We start from the raw sequence: 19346 nt of genomic DNA, 5'->3' as shown, positions 1-19346 counted from the left end.
TTTTCATGTTTCAGCTGCCTGCCTTAGGTGCAATGCCAGGACCAGCTCTTAGGTGCTGCCACTGTAGCTGTTGTGACCCATCTTTCTTTGATGTCTTCCCACTGCAGTCCCCCTTCAGACCCTGCTTTCTTACCCTTACGATAAATTGCGCAGGCGGTGGTAGCTGCAAAAGGCTGAAGCGGTGAGAATAGAGGGAAGGAAGAACGAGGGATGTGTTGGGGAGTAAATCAGCAAGTGAACCACAGGTGAGCACAAAAAGACACATGTGCCCTGCTGCAGAAGGAAGAGGGGACGACTGCCCGAGGGGATGCTCTCCTCAGCACCTCTTCTGAGGTGCCTGTAGGTACAAGTGGTATACTTTCCTTGGATAATCCTAGCTTGGGCTTAACCTGCAGTGCTGCCTAAGAACATGGGGGTTGTGCTTTAACTTAATTGTTGTGATGTTGAGGGTTTTTGGTTCCATCTCCCCTATGCAGACATACCCAATAACTTGCAGGTTGGAGCCCTGAAATCCTAGCATTTTTCTCTGCTGTGGTAGGATGCAGCTCAGTGAAGTACAAAACTTTGCATTTAGGAGTAATTGGCTAGAGGACAAGCAGGTACTACTGGTCAGGCAGAAAATGAAGAAAGGGGAACATCTGAGTTGTCAGCAGCTTGGCAGGAAAGGATCTGATGTTTTTGGGAATGGCAAGCTGAAAGCAAGTCAGTGATTATGGTGCTGTGAAAAAGGTAAGGAGCATCCTAGGGTATAAAGCAGGAATTTAGCCAGTGAAATGCAATGAACTTGGTATCTTCTGTACTAGTGCGGCTTCTTCTGGGCTTTTGCACCCTATTTTTGTCCACATTTCAAGAGAGAATGGAGGAAGATAAGAAAACCCAAAACTTCAGGAATCTGTGAGACCTCTTCCCTGTATGACTTAGTAACATCATCACTTCAGAGTAAATGCAACTTGTGTGTAGTTAACCAGAAAAATGAATATTCTAGACATAGGGTAGCAAATGCAATCAGGAATGTCTCCCTCCATCCCAGGTTTCTAGCAGACTAAACTCTGTTTTTGGGCCTTGCAGCTCTGATCTTTTGCCCCTGCAGAGACCAGGGTGCTGAGCTGGAGCGCTCCTGAGCTGGAGCTGCTGGCTGTGGGCATTGGAGGCTTAGCAGCCTGCTGACTGCAAGGGACTGGCCACAGAAACCGCTTAGTCTAGTCTCTGGGTCATTTCAAGGTCCTGCTCTTAATCTTCAAAGGCTTAATTTTCTGAGATTAGGCTACCTCAGGACCTGCCTCTCTGCCGTGCCCAGGCTGCTGTGCTCATCAGGGTCACTGAAGCTTGCTGAACTCCGAATGAAGGATTTAGTAGCTGGATATTCATGGCATTTATAACATTTTTAGATCTTAAATTGTGGAAACTGTTACGAGTGACGAGAATGTCCTGCAATCTGGCTGTTTTCAGTATCTCTTTCCGTAATGTTCCTGTTTGCCCAGGCAAAACTGTGAAGTGGGGTTTTTTGTTTTTTTTTAAACACACTGGTGAAAGGAGACATAAATAAACAAACAAACCACAGAGGAAATACAATCTTACAAATTTTTATTGGTGTGAGAGGCTACAGGTATCTGTTTTCTCTTGGAAGGATTGGGTGAGTGTAGTGAAAAATGAGAAGGACTTTTCTTCAAGAGGGATGAGGAGGATGGTGGCAGTTAGGCTGGAGGTTTATGATGTGTATCTGTAAATAACAAGTATAAGAAACACATGCACTCATACACAATTTCAAATGAATCCTCTTCTGTTACTGAATATAATGAAAAGAGGCTTTTGGTAGTTGCTATCCACTCCAGCAGAATCTAAACTTCTGTTTAGGGAAGGAGAAAACCCAACACGTGTGCCCTCTTGCCTTGTAGGGCTGACTGAGCAAAACACGGACAGACACAGGACTGTTTTCCTGTGTCCACAACTCTCTCTGCTGCCATTTGCACCTTTGGGAATAGTGGTGGGATCCAGGAGAATCAGATTGTTCTTTATATGTTTGGGGTTTTTTTGCGGGGGGGGGGGGGACGGGACGGGACACAGTGAGGATGAACAGCTGGCCGAGCAATGAGGCTGGCCCTGCAGAAGGTGTCACGACCTTGGGGTCGTGAAGAAGAGCAAGTTGGAAATGGGTCAGTGGGTCAAGAAGAGCACGTAGGAAAACTGCCTTTCTTTTCAAGTTTGGCATGTATTCATGGCTTGTTTGCTTGTTGTGGTTTTGGTGTGGTGTTTCCCCCCCCCCCCGCCTTGCTCCCACTACAAGTTACTTTGTGGATGCTTAATTGTGTGAGGAGGTAACATGGAGGTAGTTTAGGTGGGCTGGCTGTTTTGTTACAGTGCCTGTGACAGGTAATGCTCTTTTCCTTTGTTTACTTGTGATTTCTATAGAGTGAGCAAGAATTGTCAGGAAGTTTATGTATTTAAATTACCATATAATTGCCCAAGTTCTTTTTATGAGCATGTCTTAACAGGCCCTAATGGTAGCCCACAAGGTAACGCAGTCCTAAACTGTGGAACACAAGAACGTCAACATGTGGTGAGCAATGGAGATTTCCTTGGGGAATACGTTTTCAAGACTTCTGTTCAGCAGATAGTTTTAAAGTACTTCTGACAAATCACTTCAGTGCTGATGTTTTTGCATTCCTTCTAGACACCCTGTCCCAAGCCATTTTTGCTGGGTGAGTCCTGTTTAAGTTGGTTGCCAGATGTTTTCCCTCTTGATGCTGCTGTTCATTCTGGGCTTGATTCAGAATCTGTTGAGGGCAATGGAGTCTGGCAGGGATCTTTAACATTCTTCTCCTGCTTATTTTTTGCTGGCTTAGACTTTGTGATTAGCACAACTGTGAGAATGAAAACTTCTTGTCACTTTTTTATGTGAGGAAGTTGGGGATGCATTTGAAGGTTAACTTGGTTTTTGTCTAATAAAAAGTGATGTGGCTCATTTCCTGAAGCAGTACTGAAAACTAGCAGATCCTATGCTGATTTTATATTAGTTTGGACAGAGTGTATTTGTATCAGTTGGAAGATGCTCTCAACTTATGGCAGCTTTCTCTCCATATTTTGTCTGGATGTTGTTTCCATAATGTCTCTCAGTTCAAACAGCAAGAAAAATAAGGGAGGTGCGTGTGGGAGATTGTCATGGTGTTGCTGCAAACAGTAGAGACTGTGACTGTGCATTGCCATGATTTACTCGTGTTTTGAAAAATGCATTAGTTCATCTGAATACTTTGATTTCTGTGATATTTGGTTATTACTCTGATCAAATGGTGAATCTGAAAAATGTAATGGATGGTCAGGATAAAAACATGTGACAAAGCAGGGGGAAAAAAAAAAAACAAACCCAACCAAACAAAAGAACTCCCAACAAAACCCAAACAAACAAAAAACCCCAATCAAGACAAGCTTCTTCCTATCAAGATGACTTAATTAGTTTAGGAAGGTGGTTCACACTTAGAGCAGGTGGGGTGTGGAAGCCTTTCTTGTGTTTTGCTTAAGGTGCTCTTTTATATGTCATGTATCATCATCTGTACTTATCCAGGTGCAAGGACCAGAAAGGCTCAGAACTGTAGAGGAACAGGACGTTGCGTGGGGCTGAGCCACAGAGTGACTCAAATGACGCTGCTTTTGATCTCAGCTCTCTCAGGCCTTGAACGGCCTTGTGTGTTCAAGGATTGCCCTAAGTGGGACCCTCCTGCTGTCTCTTATGCTCTTTCGTTAGAATCTAGATGTATGCAGGCTGTCATATGGCTGAGAGGTAAATGTTGGAAGGTATAAGACTACAGTGTAGCAGTATTCCAGTCTATAATGTATCAGATTAACATGTTGAACCATGTTTTGAAGTGAATGATTAGCTAAAACTTTACTTTTGCAAAATAAATAGCCATAAAGATTAAGTTTTCACATTTCTAATGAAATAAATCGTTTTTCTTGATGGCTAAGTTCATGCTTTTTTAATTCCTTCCCTCCCAAAGTTTGAGGACAATAGCTGTTACTACCCATGTTTTCAAAACTTTATGCAGTTTTTTAACTTATTAATTTTTAATCCTAATAAAATGTCTTTGTTTATGAAAGAAAAAAATCATTAGATAAAATGTTGAAATTAATCTTTAAGTGGAACTGTAGAAATTAATTTTCATAGTTGTCTTGCGATGTTCCTTGACAGTAAAATGAAACAAAATAACAGGTCCCATACACTTTCCCTGCCTTAGAAAAATAGGCAAGGCATTTCTGAGCATTCATGCTTCCAGAGCATGTAATGAAGAATAATTAGCAAATGCACATGTATTTCATAGAGCCTGACAAATGAGACATGTGACTTTGAAGGATGTGCCCTTGAAGTAGGATGGAGGTAATTAACACTTCAACATTCCACCACACAAATTATTGACCCGTTATGAGATACGGATTTCTTGTCAGTGGATCTTCTTGACAAGATATCTTGTGAAGATGATGACTGTCAAATTAAGCTTTTCTACTACTAGTAAAGTGCTACTACTTTTGTAGTTAAAGAATGACCACTGTTGTATGAATGTAAAATGTATTTAGAAAACAAGCATCTCAATAAATAATAGCAGACTTGAATAAATTTTACTGCAGACCGAGGCTTGTTTTCTAATGTATTCTCACCTTTAAAGCTGGCTTGATGGTGTGGAAGTAAACCACTTCTGCGCATATCTAGGTCAGAGACTACAAGCCACTTCACTCACACCAGACGACACAAAATGCAAGATCTGTCTGGGCTTGTGGAAGGAACTTATGGTCACCTAATTTCATGGGCTGGCCAGGAGGGAGCTGGAAGGTGGCAGTAAACACAGAAATTACAGCAATCACAAGTATCTGTGGTCTGTAGCTGAAGCCTGGGGACATTAAACGGGGATGCAGTCAATGCACCTTACAGCTTCTTTCTTGTCGAGACAGAGAACCCGCAGGCAAGTGGCTTAGAAAAAAGTGAGGAGGGACTGTGTAGTCTTACTTTCAGTGGTGTGCTGATGTGCCCTTCAAAGGGAAACAGAGCTGGTTTTGCTCTTCTCCCTGCACCCCCAGTCTTTGAGCTGTGCCATGCTCCTTCTGGCAGAGAAGGAAACAACATCCATAGTGGCACCTTCCCCAGCGTGGAAGAGGGAGCAGGTCATTGCTGCATGAGCTCTTCCCCCTCTGCGCGGTTTCGGGAAAGCAGGAGCCTGGGATTGGCAGACTTGACTGGGGCAGGTCGTGGGCAGCTCTTGGAGTTGATGCTTGTGAAATGCCAAGGGACCCAGTCATCTTGCCCCGTGCTTCTGGGAGTAGTGTCAAAAGCTCACGCAGGCTTTTGGGGTGTGGGACAGCACCTCAAATCCTAAGCACTAAAATGTTCTGTGGTCTGGTTTAGTCCTGTGGTTTCTTTTTTGTGGGTGGTTTTTTGGTGAGGGTGTCTTTCTGTTGGGTTTCTTGAGAGCTTGACTCATGATTTTATGGCTTGTGGTTGTCAATACTGAAACAGCTGTGTCTCCTTCTCCCCTACTTTGCCCCAGAGTTTACTTACAGCTCTCTGTTGTCGAGGGAAAAATCTACATCTGCACCAAGGTATCCGTGGAAACATTTGAAGGTTTTCTATTTTTGAATTCTAGTGATTAATGCTGGCAAATGAATGCAGTAAGAGTGCTTTTCTTTAAAAGTTATTTCCATTGCAAAATGTATTGCAAAAATACTGTTGTGCTTAGCTGTCTCCCAGCCCGTTACATACCAAATACAGGGCCAAACCAAAAAGTGTCTGAATAATTCTTACAGTTTTTCCTAGGACAACCTTTTTTTAAGATAGTCTAATTGGGCATTCAGGTTGACATGTGAAAATAGCCAAGGAGCCAAATATTTTAGGGTGGAAACTTAAATAAAAACAGCATATAGAACCAGCTGATGCCAGATGTTGTATTTAAAAACATTTAATTTTATTAACATTGAAGGTCCTTGATAGCTCTTTTGCATTCTGTCCTCCTTGTTGATGACGAGGTTATAAGCTAAGTGAGCAGCTTTCGAGGCTTGGAAATGTTTCTCTTCAATTTCCGAGGAGGAAATCCCTTCCTCTCTCCATAAACAGATCATCTGCGGAGCTTCGTGTAAGGCTGCCAGAAAGCACTGCAGGACTGCTCCGAACTCGACTCCTGTTGTAAAACCGTCGATTTGAGGATCTAGACCTCGAACACCACCACCATCACCAGGTGCACCCACTGTCTGCTGGTGCAGCTTGCAAACTGATGTAGAATTGCAGTGTAATTGCCCGGAGTGTGCAGGCAGCTGAGTGAGTTTGTGCTGGGTAATTAGTAAAAGCTGTGAACTTGCTACGCTTCCTTTCCCACAGCAACTATTTGTGTGTGTGCTCCTACCCTCTGGTAAATGCAAAGTAGATGTGTATAGGCAAGCTCCTGCTCTGTTTATCCCATGGTAATTCATCTGTTTGTGCGCTTGGTGTGTATGTGTGTTTTACCACCGATTAAACTAAGGTAATAATCTGCTTCTGATAAAAATAAGTGTCTCCAATTTAACCTTCAGTGGTGAACTAGCAGCGTAAATAACTGCGAATCTGTGAGTAGCCTAGGATCTCTAGTAATGAAGCCATGAAAACTAGTGACCTCTCCCAGGGTTAAGACCACAGCAGTACAGCAAAGTATTAATTTATTTCACATTTACTGCTCAGTAATTGTGCTCGCTAGCAAAAGCATTGATGGCCCAGCAATAAATGCAAAGCCCATTTCCTAAATGGAATTACTGTGGAGAAATAAGTGGCCTGAGGGCAAAGTGTTATATTTAAGAACTTGTATGTCAAGTTATGAGAGCCCTTGCCAAATATGATGCTGATGGAAAACTTCCAAAAATCAGAGCAAGACCCAAAGAAGCATATTGATCAATGCAAAGTAGAACTTATTTTTATGTACTTATACTTACATATCCACATGCATGTCCTACTGCAAAGTAGGACAGTTTTTCAAATAGTTCTTGCTGAGTCTGGTTAAACTAATCACATCCTGAGAAAGAGCGTAATTGGCCAATTAAGCCAGGATGACATTGCTTTGAAATGTGTGTTGTGTGGCTTTGGGAAATCTCTTCTTTGGGTTATCTTTTTAGTATCATCAATTACATTGGTAAGTCATAAAAGATAGGGTTTTTTTTCCTCAAGGTATTAGAGAATGATTTCTAGTAGAAGGGAAAAGTTTATGAAAAATTATTAAAGCTACTTCTTCCACACTACTTAAGTCAGGTTTTGATTATTTTCATTATGAAGAAATTGGAGCTCTTTTTGATACTAAGTATCAAAATAAGTAAGTGTTAGGATCTTTGTGAGAATGAAGTGATTGTGCAGGTGCCCCTTTGCTTCTGCTCTGCAACTCTGGAATTTTTCTAATGAAGTTGGTCTGGCACTTTGTTCTCCTGGAACTAAAACTGTGGGTCCCACAACGTGGCTGGGAGCACCAGAGGGAACCCTTTCCCTGAAGAGGTGGAAGCATCAAGTGACCCGACTCGGGGACATTATTTTACTTTCCTCCTTGCTCCTTTGTCCTGAAGGTTCTCAGTACTGATTCTTTTTTTTTTTTTTTTTCCCCAAGGCATTTGTTGATCCAAGTGCAAAGAGGTTTTAAATGAGAATCCAAATGTAACATGAACTTCAAAGTGCAGGTGATAGCAAAACCACATGACCAGAAGGTACCCAGTGTAAAGGTGCCTGGGAGGAATGTGCAGCCAGAGTTTGAGAGCTACTGACAGCGGTGGGAAATATATAACTGAAGAATTGGAAAGCATTGGTCAAGTGATGTGTCGTATCTTAAGAAGGTTGTGATGCAAGGTTGACAAGAAGTGAGGAAACAAGCCTTCTGGTTTTGTGTTTTACCCAGAAGCAATATTATTGTTAAAACAGCACTTGTAATGCAAATCTCTCCACCATTTGCCAACTCAAAGTTTGAGTTTTCTTAATGCAAAAATACAAGGTGGAGATTTAACTGATCATGCCATGAGTGTTTCACAAAATGACAGGATAGACTTCCTGCTGAAAACAATTATGTATGGGGTGAGCTTTTGGGGTGGGAAGGCAATTCCTTTGTTCATGAATAAGGACAGCTCTTGTAAAATGATTACTTGCTGGCTGCGAAGGCAGCAGTCAGTGCTCAAGTATTTTAGGGGCTGTTAGAAGGTTATTGTTTTAATGTGTGGAAATTGAGCCATTAACATCTGAGAAATAACCAGCATGATGATTCAGAAAGTTAGGGGAAAGGGGCGGGGAGAAGATGCTCATTTTCCAGCTTCTGAGGTTTGCTTGCACAGAAACTACTAGAAAGGACAAATGGAACAAACGCTTCCCTATTTTAACTTGCTGCATTTCAGTGTGTGAAAGTGATTCATTGCCTTTTGGTAAAAATCATTGCCTTGTAGTGAGGTACACTGAAGACTCCACCCAGACCTTTACCAACATACACTCAGAATACATTAGTAATAAATAATTAGGCACTATTAATGTGGTTTATAACACATACTTGGTGAATCCATTGAATGTTTCACTCACCCTTTTTGAGTTTCTCATTTTCTTTCCCCTTCTCCTTCCATCCTATTTCATTTCCAATTAAAAAGAAAGATGAAAACTCTGCCTAGTAAATGTCGTGCTTGGGAAGAGTGACAGTCTCTATGTAGTCCTTATTTGCATAGCTACACAGGCAAGGGTGTGTTAGCCAGGGTGCTCTTCCTTTCCTTGGCATTCACGTGGAACTTTTTGCATGGAATATAGGTTGTTAATAGGGAAAGAGGCAGTTAATTGTTAAATTCATGTTGGCAAACACAGAACTTAATATTGGAATAATCCACAGGGGGGAAAAAAAAACCCACAAACATGTGCAAGTCTCAGCATACTTTGTTCCTTTGCATACTGTTGCTTACACTAACAATCTGCAAGGTTTTGCCTGCCCAGTTTTTGTTTAGGGAATATGCCACTGGGATTATTTCTACCTGGATTAGTCAAGTTTTAATTATTCTTATTTTTTTAATGAAGAGTGAACAGGCATCTGAATAGTCTCTCTCTGTTTACTTATTTTTATCTGCTCTGGTCAAATGATTGTTGCTTTAGTAAATGTGTTATGGTCCAGGAATGCTCTGAATAAAATCACTATGTTAAATGATTAGATGACTTGCAAGTGTATCACAAGAACATGATGTGGATACATTCTGACTTAACGCTAAGTTTTTAGATGGAAAAACTGAGGTGAGAAAGGAAAGTCCACTGACTTCCTTTGAAGATGAGTGTGTATGTTTGCCTCCAACCCCCTGTTATATACCAGAAAGGGTTACTAGTGCTGTCATCCATTTGAAGTGTATTGGAAGTCAATCTTAGCATGTAAAAGACACTTTTTAAAAAAAAAATATTTTATTTCCTGAGCTCCTTTGTTTCTATTATTCAATAAGGATAACATGAGCTTGAACATGACAGTTGAATTGTTGGATGATGATCTGTGAAGAACTTCAAAAAAGTTATTTGTTTGGATAAGATTTTCAGATGACTTTCAGAGAGATTCTTAATTCCTCTCTCTATGCACATGTGTGCTCTCGCTCTCTCTCAAAAGACTTGGCTTTTATACAACTTTTTTGTGTCAGAATTTTTTTTGCATCTCTTGAGTCTGCAATTGAATGGAGAAGCATATTGTATTGAAACTGCAGTCAGACCATATCTTAACAGCTTTGAAATCAAAGCCTAGGATTTATGCTGTCTGATTAATAGCAGGTTAAGAAACACTTTCCTTATTGTGTGTGTTGGCTCACAGATCTTTTTCAGGGAAAACCTGATAGACTTGAGTGCTTGAACTGTGCCAAAAATTTCATCCCTTATGTATTCAACAAGGAATAGTTTGTTTTCCACTGCTGATGTGGAGTACCTTAAGCTATGAAGCGACTCACTGTGAGGCAATACCCCATCGGAGAAGCGTTTTCCGCTCCCTGAAAGGCGCGTGCAAGTGAGGATGGAAATGCATAGGTGCTGAAATGAAAATATGAAAGCCAGTTGCAAAAATAGCGCACTTTAGAGTGTGTCTGTTGCCACGTATTTGCTTCTGGTGGTGTGCTCTTGTCCAGGCTTCTCTTGTGGGAGTTAATGGCTCCTTCTTGAGCTTAGGGATTGTTGTTGGGTGCTGCTCTCATTAAGCCACTCCTCTTGAAAAACACAGGTGTGATTACTGGAGAAGGCTGATGGTCCACCAAGAAACCTGAGTACTATGAGAGGCTGTGACAAAATGTGAAGCATGTGTTAGGCATGTGTGCTTTTGAAAGCTTTCCACTAAGAGCAGGATCTGTGTTAGGCAGGTTTTCATAATGGTTAGGTTGTTGCATCAGGCAGAAGTAGATGCAGAATTGTTATGGGATAAGTTGGCAATTTAGGCTGGCTTTATATGCTGGCCAAGTCTGAAAACATTTTCAATGTTTATTGTGAATTGGTACATTTACTCAGTTACTAAGTTGAGGTTAGTTTTCATCTAGCCTGTGCCATCTTTGGGATAAACAGGCAACAGCCCATGGTGTTAGTTTAGCGTGATTCAGTAACCTGTTGTGTTTGCTAGTGGTCGTGAAGGACGATGGAAATATCTGATTGTTTCAAGAGAGGCTTGGGACAAGGTAAACTGATGTCTGGTTGATCTGATACCACCTAGTTCAGAGTTGGCCTTTCTTTCAGCGATTTACTGGTATTGAACCAATAACAGTGTGAAAGACTGATTTATGGAGGAGGGTTTGAAGGCTGGGCAGTGGGAAACCTTCCTGCCTAATAACAGTTGAAACTAATAAAAATGCAAGGTGCCCAAGTGTTTGCCAGTATCTGATTTCACCTTCTTTTCCCTAATTTGGTGAAACTGAAGAAGGTGAGCCTTTATCTGTTTTTATGTAGCGTTTCACAAGTTACACGCAGGCAGCAAACATGAGCCGATTGCTCTTCATAGTGCTCTGAAGGAGGACGAGGAAGAGTGGATGCGAGGAGGGAGGACGTAAGCTGTGCTGTTAGCCCAGTGTGGCAATGGGAAAGATAAGGTCCATGCCCTGGACCTCCAAACTTAAAATCCCTTTGCTGCTGTTGCCAGTTTAAATTTAAATGTTTAGAATTTGTTTTCTGTTGCATCTCGGCTGCCTTGCCAGAAGCGCTGTTGGGATCCGAAGGAAATGCTACCTCCTGGTTTAAAAAAGAAAGCACATACACACACGTACAAACTACTCCAATTTTCAGAGGTTTTGTGTAATTTTCCTTTCTAGCACAGCAGGGGTTTCCACAGAGCGAATGATTTTTGGTCTTTGAGTTATCCCTGTCTAGAACTGACTGATAACACTAACCTTAAAGGCTGAAGTCCTTGCGTGGAACAGAGTAAAATGAAGGCTGTGGGAATATTCTAGTTTAAAACTGCTGTGAGGGTAGGGTGTGATTATTTATTATTATTATTATTTTAATTAAAAAACAAATGAACCAACCAAAATCCTCCCAAAAAGATGCATCACTCTTAAAGAAAGTCCAGACACCAGTGTGGTTGGCTTAAGAGATGGGGGATTTCATTTATTTACTGTGTAGCTGCATGAATATGTGTAACACTTCATGGAAGAATCGGATTCAAGTTTTCCATTATGGGGCTAACTTTTCTTATATTCTTTAAAAATTTGAAAAATGGAAGGACGTAGAGAGCCTTGCAAAGAGTAGAGCTTAGACTCTCTTATTGACATTAATTGAAAGGCTCCAAGTTGTTTGTGAACTAAAAGCGTGGCTTCTAACAGCACCAGACTTTGCTTCTGCTTGTGATTACCTTTTTATGATTCAGGTGTCTGTGCTACAGACTTTTTCTTTTTTTTTTTTTTTTGGGGGGGTGAGTATAATGAAGAACAGTAAGTTTGCTGAGAGCTGACTACGTTGCATTATTAAAATCCTTGGAGTTGATCTGTTGCTGTGCTATAGACCTATGACTTTTTTCCATGGTCGTAGAAAGTATTGCGTAGAAAGCAAAACAGAAGGAGCCCAGAAGGCTGTAGCACGAGCATCCTGTAGACTGGGTGACATCCAAACTTCTAATGATCTCCTCTTAATGAGATATTAAGTAGTTATTAAGAAAGCTTGAAAAGTAATTTTTAAATTCAGTTTTAAATAATAATGTGTTTTCAGAAGCATGAGATTGTTTGTTTTAAAACAAACAAAATTTATTGAATAGAAATACCTAGGTCTTTAGCAAAATATTAGGAGGTCTGAATGGTTGCCTGTCCTGAAAGAAAGGTTTGTCAGGAAAGAAAGAAAACATTGGAATAGAAAATGTATGCTAATTGGTACATTCTCCTATCATACAAAGATGAATTTTGACAAGGGAGTGACTGTGGTCTTCCTTGCTAATAATGGCAATGAATCGTAACTGGGTATTTACATAAAAATCCCGTGTTTGATACCCGCAACTCTTTAGTGTAGATCTGAGAAGGAGGAATGTCTGTAACCTAGTAAAATAAGCTCCCTTAAAAATTCCTTTCAAAGTTTCCTTGAAACATTAAGAGGAAAACTGTGAAGGGGTTTTGTTGTTGTTGTTTTTGGTTTTAGTTTTTTTTTTAGTGTGTGTTGTGTCTGTCTGCCCCCTCCCCCCCCCCGCCCCCCCCATTTGTTTTCTTTCTTTTTTCTCCCTAATGCAACAGTTTCAGTATTTCTCTTCTGGTCCAGGAATTGCTAGGCTTAAACCTAGGCTTTACTTTGGAACAAATAACTATTTAAGACAGCTAGTCTAGGTACTGTTTTCAAAGTGTCATATAAACTAAGTTTTGAAAATGTATAATTGAGTGGAACTATTTGTAATATAGTATGTAAACAATGGCAAAGTAAAGCATTTATATTCCAGATGACAGGCACTCGGTGAGCTCTTGGCATGTGTTTGTTTACATTGACTTACTTATTAGAGAAGTCAAATATAGAAAACATTCTGGATCTTGGTAACTCCAAAGAGTAGAAGTTAATCCAGTAGCAATAATGATTCTGATATCAACATAGGTGTCAACAGAATCTGATGTCAGCACAATATGTAAAATGTGCCTACTGTACTGCTGCTAAATTGCAGTTATTAAATTAACTCTATTAAATACTTCTTGGCATTTTTTTATAAATACTAGCCAGTTACACTTACTGGAACATACTTTTTTTTTCTTTTAAAAAGTCATACCCAGAAAACTACAAGCCTTAGTTAAGTGTAGAATACAGGCTTAGTTACATGAATAGGTTTTGTTTTTAATAAATGGAGCCTGCTTGTTTGAAATAATTTTCCCCAGTATATTTTTGAACCTTTTTTGTGTTTAATGCAAACTCCCTGTCTGTCCCACGGCACCCCCTCTCTGCCCCCAGGTATCAGGACAAACTCGCCGACAGGCATGCATTTTAATGCTATGTGGCTAGTAGTTAGAAGCTATAAAATCATGGATGGATTTAGTGTTACACCTTTTTTTTTTTTGGCATTTATTATTGTAAGATGCTTGTCACTAAATTGGTGGGTGTGGAATTGTGGATGTAACAGTTTTCAGAGGTGATCTTCCTTTTGCAAAAACATTGTTCGTGCTGCCTTCAGTCAGAAACATTCAGCGGGGAACTGGATAATTTTTGGCGTTTTACATGTTACTAGTCTTATTGTAATTAGCTTCTGTGTGGGAAATCTAGTATGTCTAAACCCCCTTAAATGCCTCTTTAGTGAGTTTTCATCTTTGAAATTTCAGGCGTTTGAATCCTATTGATTTTTGGTAGACTGGAAAAATTGGCAATGTGACCAGTGGGAGAAAATAATAAAAATTAATGTTTGTGCGTGTGATAATTTTTTATGTTATGAGGTCTATAGTTGGGATGATACTGTAAAACAGAACTTGTAGAAGAGAGCTTGTTCTAAATTTTGCTCTGAATTTTCAGGGCTTTTTGTAGGGAGGTGAGGTAGAGAGGGAAGTAGCACCACTGTTGAAGCTTGGAGAACTACAAAAAAAAAAAGTATTGTTTATATTGAGGAACATCATGTGTTAGATTTTTAGAAAAGAGGGAAAAACTGTATTAAATTATAATGAGCCTGAATCTCAACAAGGCTTATAGTGGTGCTGATTTCTTAGGTCCTTGTGTTCCTTCCCTCTCTTCCCGCTGACTGAGCAGTACTTGCTGTCCCGTTCTTCCATCAGATCACCACAGACCTGTAGATTTCAGCAGAGAGCTGGAGAAGTCAGCATACACTGTACCCTGCAGGCTGCCGAAGCACTAAAGAATACCATGATAATAATGCCCACTATATGTTACTTTAAGACATGAGCAATTTCTTTTAGTTGATTGATTTTTCAGGATGGGAGGAATAATATGGCTGATTATGCAGGCTTCCTTTTTCTTTGCTAACTTGAGCAAAACTGATCTGGGTTAGCCCTTTACAATTACTGTTCTGAGATAACAAAGCAAACTCTACTCAGTTTTTCCATTTTCTGATTTTGTCATCTTGGAGGATTTGTGTATGTCAGGAGTACCAGAGTTCAAAAGTCTGGTTGATTAGGACCCTGAAGTTTATTTTGAGGTAAAAGAAAGGCAATTAGAAGGTTGGAATAGGTTGATAAGCTGAATGTTGGACCTCTGACGTTAGAGGAGCTCAGTTTTGGGTCCCAGAGGGGTTAAAGTGGTCCTTCATCCAGCTAGTGAGTGTTGGGAATGTGTAGAAACAGCACTGTGTACTTTCTGTGTGGCACTTCTAGCTTCTGCTGTACGAACAGTCACTTCAGAGAAGAGGCAGAGCCGTCTGAAGGAACTGAATCCAGTTGACAATGTAACCAAAAGCGAGTGTCAGTAGCAGGACGTGTGCTGAAGCTGGGAGGCCTTTTTGTATTTCGTGGCCAGCTGCAGTCCAGTTCTGTTCCTTCGTTCTGCAATGCCTGGTTGCTGTTAACCAGAAGTTACACAAATGTCTCATTTGTGTATTTAAAATGGAGATTTTTAGTGAATTATAAAAGAGTAATAGCCCTATAGCACATACACGGGAACTAGATTCAGGATGCCTTACGCTGTCTTGCAGTTTGTCTTCAAAGCTGTTACCACAAAACCGCTTTACAGAAATAGGAAGAGGGGACTTCCAGAGGTGGGATGGATTGTAACAGCAACTTCCATTGTTGTCAAAAATAGCTTGAAAATGTGGCAAAAGCTTCTTACTAACTGGACATATCTACCTGGGCTAATTCTGTCCTTAATGCTCTCTCTGTGGTACCAGGAATTGGAAGTGAATCTGCTTGCTCCTAGTCAATAATCTGTGAGTTTTATATTATTGGCTTAACTGGTGTTCTAAACTAAATCTTGGAGAGGAAAAAAACAAAACATCAGCCAGTCTTTCTTCATGCTTCTTACCTATGCAAGGGGGGAAAAAAGGAATGCAAACAATTTTATTTCTGACCAAAAGATCTCAAACTCCTATCCTTCATGCTTCCTTAGTGTAAGTATTACTGCTCCTATTAAATGAAGAAAGGTATGTCAAGAACATCTCTGTAAGAAAATTGTTTTCAATTAGAAATGTGAAAGCTATATAAAATCTCATGCCTGACACTAGGAAATAAAACTTCACACTGGGGAAATTCAGGGATTACCACCCTAAACTACCAGGTTACCATGCCACTGACTTCCTGGAAGGTAAATAAGTATTTTAAATAAACCTTCACTGTGCAGCTGTTGAAATCTCATGTATAATGCTACCTTTAGTATAATGCTTTTGGAGACCAATTTAACTAGAAGTCTTTGTTGCTGCGTTTCCTCTCCATATTTTTGAAGACATGATCTTGTGGTTAACTGTGTGATTCAGAGGGAAAGATAAGATTTACAGCTACTTGAAATATTTTACTGTAGGTTGTCTTCTGAAAAATAATAATGGCGTAATAATAAACAGCTGTTTATTTTTGCCCCTCACATCTACTAATTTTTAATCTGTACACCCCTTAAAATCTCTTGTGTAGACTTTCTGTGAGGACTGTATAGCACTCAAGTACCAGCAATGTTTTTAAGGGCTCAACAAGACCCAAGTCCCAAGAGAAGCAGGAGATGAGCAGCTGCCACGGTCCCTGTTTTGCAGATGGGGGACACAAGGCATAGAGAAACTGAACTCAGGTCCTCAGAGTAGCTGAGGTCTTGCTCTTAATGTGGTGCATGGGCACCTCTGTGGTGCCTTACCTTACTTGCTCACAGCTGTGCAGGGAAGCTGCAGCAACAGGGAAATTGAAAACGGGTCCTTCTTTGTCCTGGATGGAGACCTTAATCTCTGAGCCGTTCCTCTTTTGTTTCCGCAGGAGATATTTCTTCCTTTTGTCTCAAGTACTAATGGAAGGGGAGAGGTTTAGAAATGTTTTATTTTATTGTCTTTCAAAGAAACACAGTGTACCCTAGTAAGAATATAATGACTCTTGTGTAAGTGAGGAGATAGATCAACAAGAGATGCTCATATTAGTATTTTAAGTTTGCTATTCTGTCAAAAATTCCTCAGGCCCTTTGCAAATTAAATGTTCCGGAGGAGTCCTGGCATTCCTGTGGGAAGGGGCAGCCGTTAGCAATCTGCATGATGTGAGTGCCGGCAAAGGCTGTGTCCAACTGAATCGGCAGGAGGAGTTTAGGTGGGCAGAGAGTCAGTCCTAAACCTGGAATTGCTTCAGGAAACTTGAAAATCCAGACTGTAGGCAGCTCTTGTAGGAGAATAGCATGTTGCTGCTTGGCACTTCAAAAGACATGCAAACCAGCAGCAGCATTAAGAGAAGGTTCACACTTTTCCTGCTTTATCCTAATGCTGTTCAAGCAGACCCTTCAAAGAGCAATTTCATTTAAAGTTTGATTTTTTTTTTTTTTTAACCTATTGAGAAAGGTTGCCGTTCTGAAACTGAGTCCTTTAAACCAGGTATGTAGTTCCACATTAACCAATTTTTTCAGGAGCTTAATGTCATTTTTTTCCTACATTCTTCTGGGGGTGATATTTTTCTGAAAATATTTGTCATAGCTTCACTGACCTGCCTTCCCCTACAAATTTTTTGGGAGGGGGTATAAAACATGTTCTTTTCTTGTTGAAATGAATGAAAAATATTTTTGTTCCTCAAAACAACTGTGGGCAGGAATACAGCAAAGTGGGGAAGAACCTTTGTTGTCTGGAAAATAGTGGGTTTGTTCCGATGAAGTTACAGCCATTGGGAAATTCTGCTGGCTGGCTGTGTGAAAGGGCTGGCCCTGAAATCTCTGAGCAGAATCATAATGCATATAACTGAGGAAGGTTGTGCTGGTTTTTAGTTTGTATATAGAAGTGGGTCTAGGGTTCGCGTGACACAAACTAAGCTGCATCTGAACGTGTTCTAAAAACAGTTCCGCTTCTTATGTGTTTTCCCACGATAAACTCGGGGAATCACAGAAGGGTTGAGGCTGGAAGGGACCTCTGGAGGTCATCTGGTCCAACTACCCTGCTCAAGCAGGGCCACCTACCACTGGTTGTCCAGGAATTGCATCTTTAGCTTCAGAGAAAAGAGAGAGAATATGCTGCTGTACAAATGGAGAAGACACTTGGCTTTTCTTACTTTCCTGCCTTCCATCAAGGGAGCAGGTTTGGGTGCAGAGGCAAGGTGTTGGCTGTGTCCTGATGCCAGTTTGCAGGTGGAGTGCCTATAAATCAAGAACAGTGCTCTTTTCCAGATTGAAAAGATGCATCTAATAACTAATTTGTCTGAAAAACAAATGAGAAATGTAGCAGCTAATTAAGATAAAGTCATTCTATTTAAGACCAGGATGAAATTGAGACAGTGCCAGGGTGAAGGAGGACTCAGTTTTGCGTCATTGCATGAAAAACAGATCTTTCTTTGTGCTTTCAAGACCCTTCAGAGTACATGAACAGATTTGTGAAAGTGTAAGCAACCTCTTGTTTGACCTTGCATTTCCTTTTCATACTTTGTTATACCTGGCTTTCCAGTATTTCTGTGAAAATTAAAATGTGCCATCATCACTTGGTACCTCTCTAATCTGGATTTCTAGAGAGTCATTGTGGTGGGTTAACCTTGGCCAGCTGCCAGATCCCCACCCAGCCATGCTCTTGCTCCCTGTCCTCAACAGAAGGGAGGGAAAATAAGATGAAAAAAACTCGTTGATTGAGATAAAGATGGTGAGATCACTTACCAATTATTGTTGTAGGCAAAACAGGCTTGACTTGCAGAAAATTAAATTATTACCAATTAAAATAGAGTTGGATGATGAGAAACAAAGGTGTAACTCATAATACCTTCCCTCACCTCCCACCCCCCCCTTTTTTTCCTAGCCTCAACTTCACTCCTTCATTCCCAATTCCTCTACCTCTTCCCTACACCTTTATATATTTTTCTTCTCTTCTCTTTTTAGGAGGGGCAAGAAGCACAGTATCATTCTGAGGACCCAGCTGTCAGTGAGAGTCCATGCCTGCATTGGTAAGTGAAGTTCGACGTGCCTGAAAGAGAACAAATAAACACAATCTATCTCTGAGAAGCAAATGTGGGGAGTGTGAATCAGGCTTGCTGTGCTCCAAGTTAGGGATAATGGCCAATAAATTGATTTCTTTGTTGTGTTTGTTGCATACTGAAATTAGGTTACATTAGTTACATTACCCTTAAAGTATGTTAAACAGCTCAGGCAAGTATAGGATTTGACAGTAAAGTGTGATGGTTGGGGGTGCTTTGGAGAATCTTGGATTATCTGTCTTGCCACAGCCTTTCTGTGTGCCTGAAGAAGACTGTTCTGAATTGAGAAGGGGACCTGAAGAATTGTTGGCTGACAGCTAACTACTGCATTTTAATAGCATGTAACGTTTATTACTTCGCATCTTGAAGATCTTGGCCATATAGTTGTCATTATCACAGTGTCAGTGTTTTAAAAACCCTGGTTAAAACAATGCTGTCATGAGGAGAAGTCTGATGAAAGTCATAATGTGCGTGTCATAAGAGCTTTAAGGCTGTATAAACAGAGGCTGATGTGCTGTGATGGTGTTAATATGTTCTCCAGCATTCTGCAGAGAAGTGTGTTTCACTGTTAGTGGCAAAGCTAATGCTCATGTTCTGGTGATATTATGATAGATGTTATGGGTGGCTAGTTTAAAAAAAAGAAAAATAATCCAATATGTATGTGCCGCAGTTGCCTGTTTTGTTTTTAGTTTCTCTGTAGTAGATTAAACACCCTAATATGTTTAGCTTATAGTTGCTCTTATTTCAAGAGATCATAGCTGAAGCATTGGAATGCTTAACTTTCCTTAAAAGGAGGAGGAGACAGTCTAAGTTTTGTATTATTTCCACGGTGCTACTGCTGTTGGAGGATTCAGGCTTTAAATACAACTAAACTC

General features: G+C 40.5%; 1 protein-coding gene across 3 annotated transcripts in view; it reads left to right on the top strand.

The window, feature by feature from the left end:
* Positions 1-19346, top strand: part of FHOD3 (formin homology 2 domain containing 3) — a gene marked incomplete at both ends in the record, with an annotated part of 399092 nt that overhangs the window by 38108 nt on the left and 341638 nt on the right. For all 3 annotated transcript variants that reach the window (XM_082304478.1, XM_082304477.1, XM_082304476.1), the window contains one exon: positions 18377-18441. In XM_082304478.1, the coding sequence (XP_082160604.1) occupies positions 18377-18441 (65 nt within the window). The remainder of the gene's footprint in view (positions 1-18376; positions 18442-19346) is intronic.

This window comes from Platalea leucorodia (assembly GCF_965183815.1).
Source record: "Platalea leucorodia genome assembly, chromosome: 1".
NCBI lineage: Eukaryota > Metazoa > Chordata > Aves > Pelecaniformes > Threskiornithidae > Platalea > Platalea leucorodia.
The sequence above is the reverse complement of the archived record's forward strand: the minus strand, read 5'-3'. Positions and strand labels throughout refer to the sequence as shown.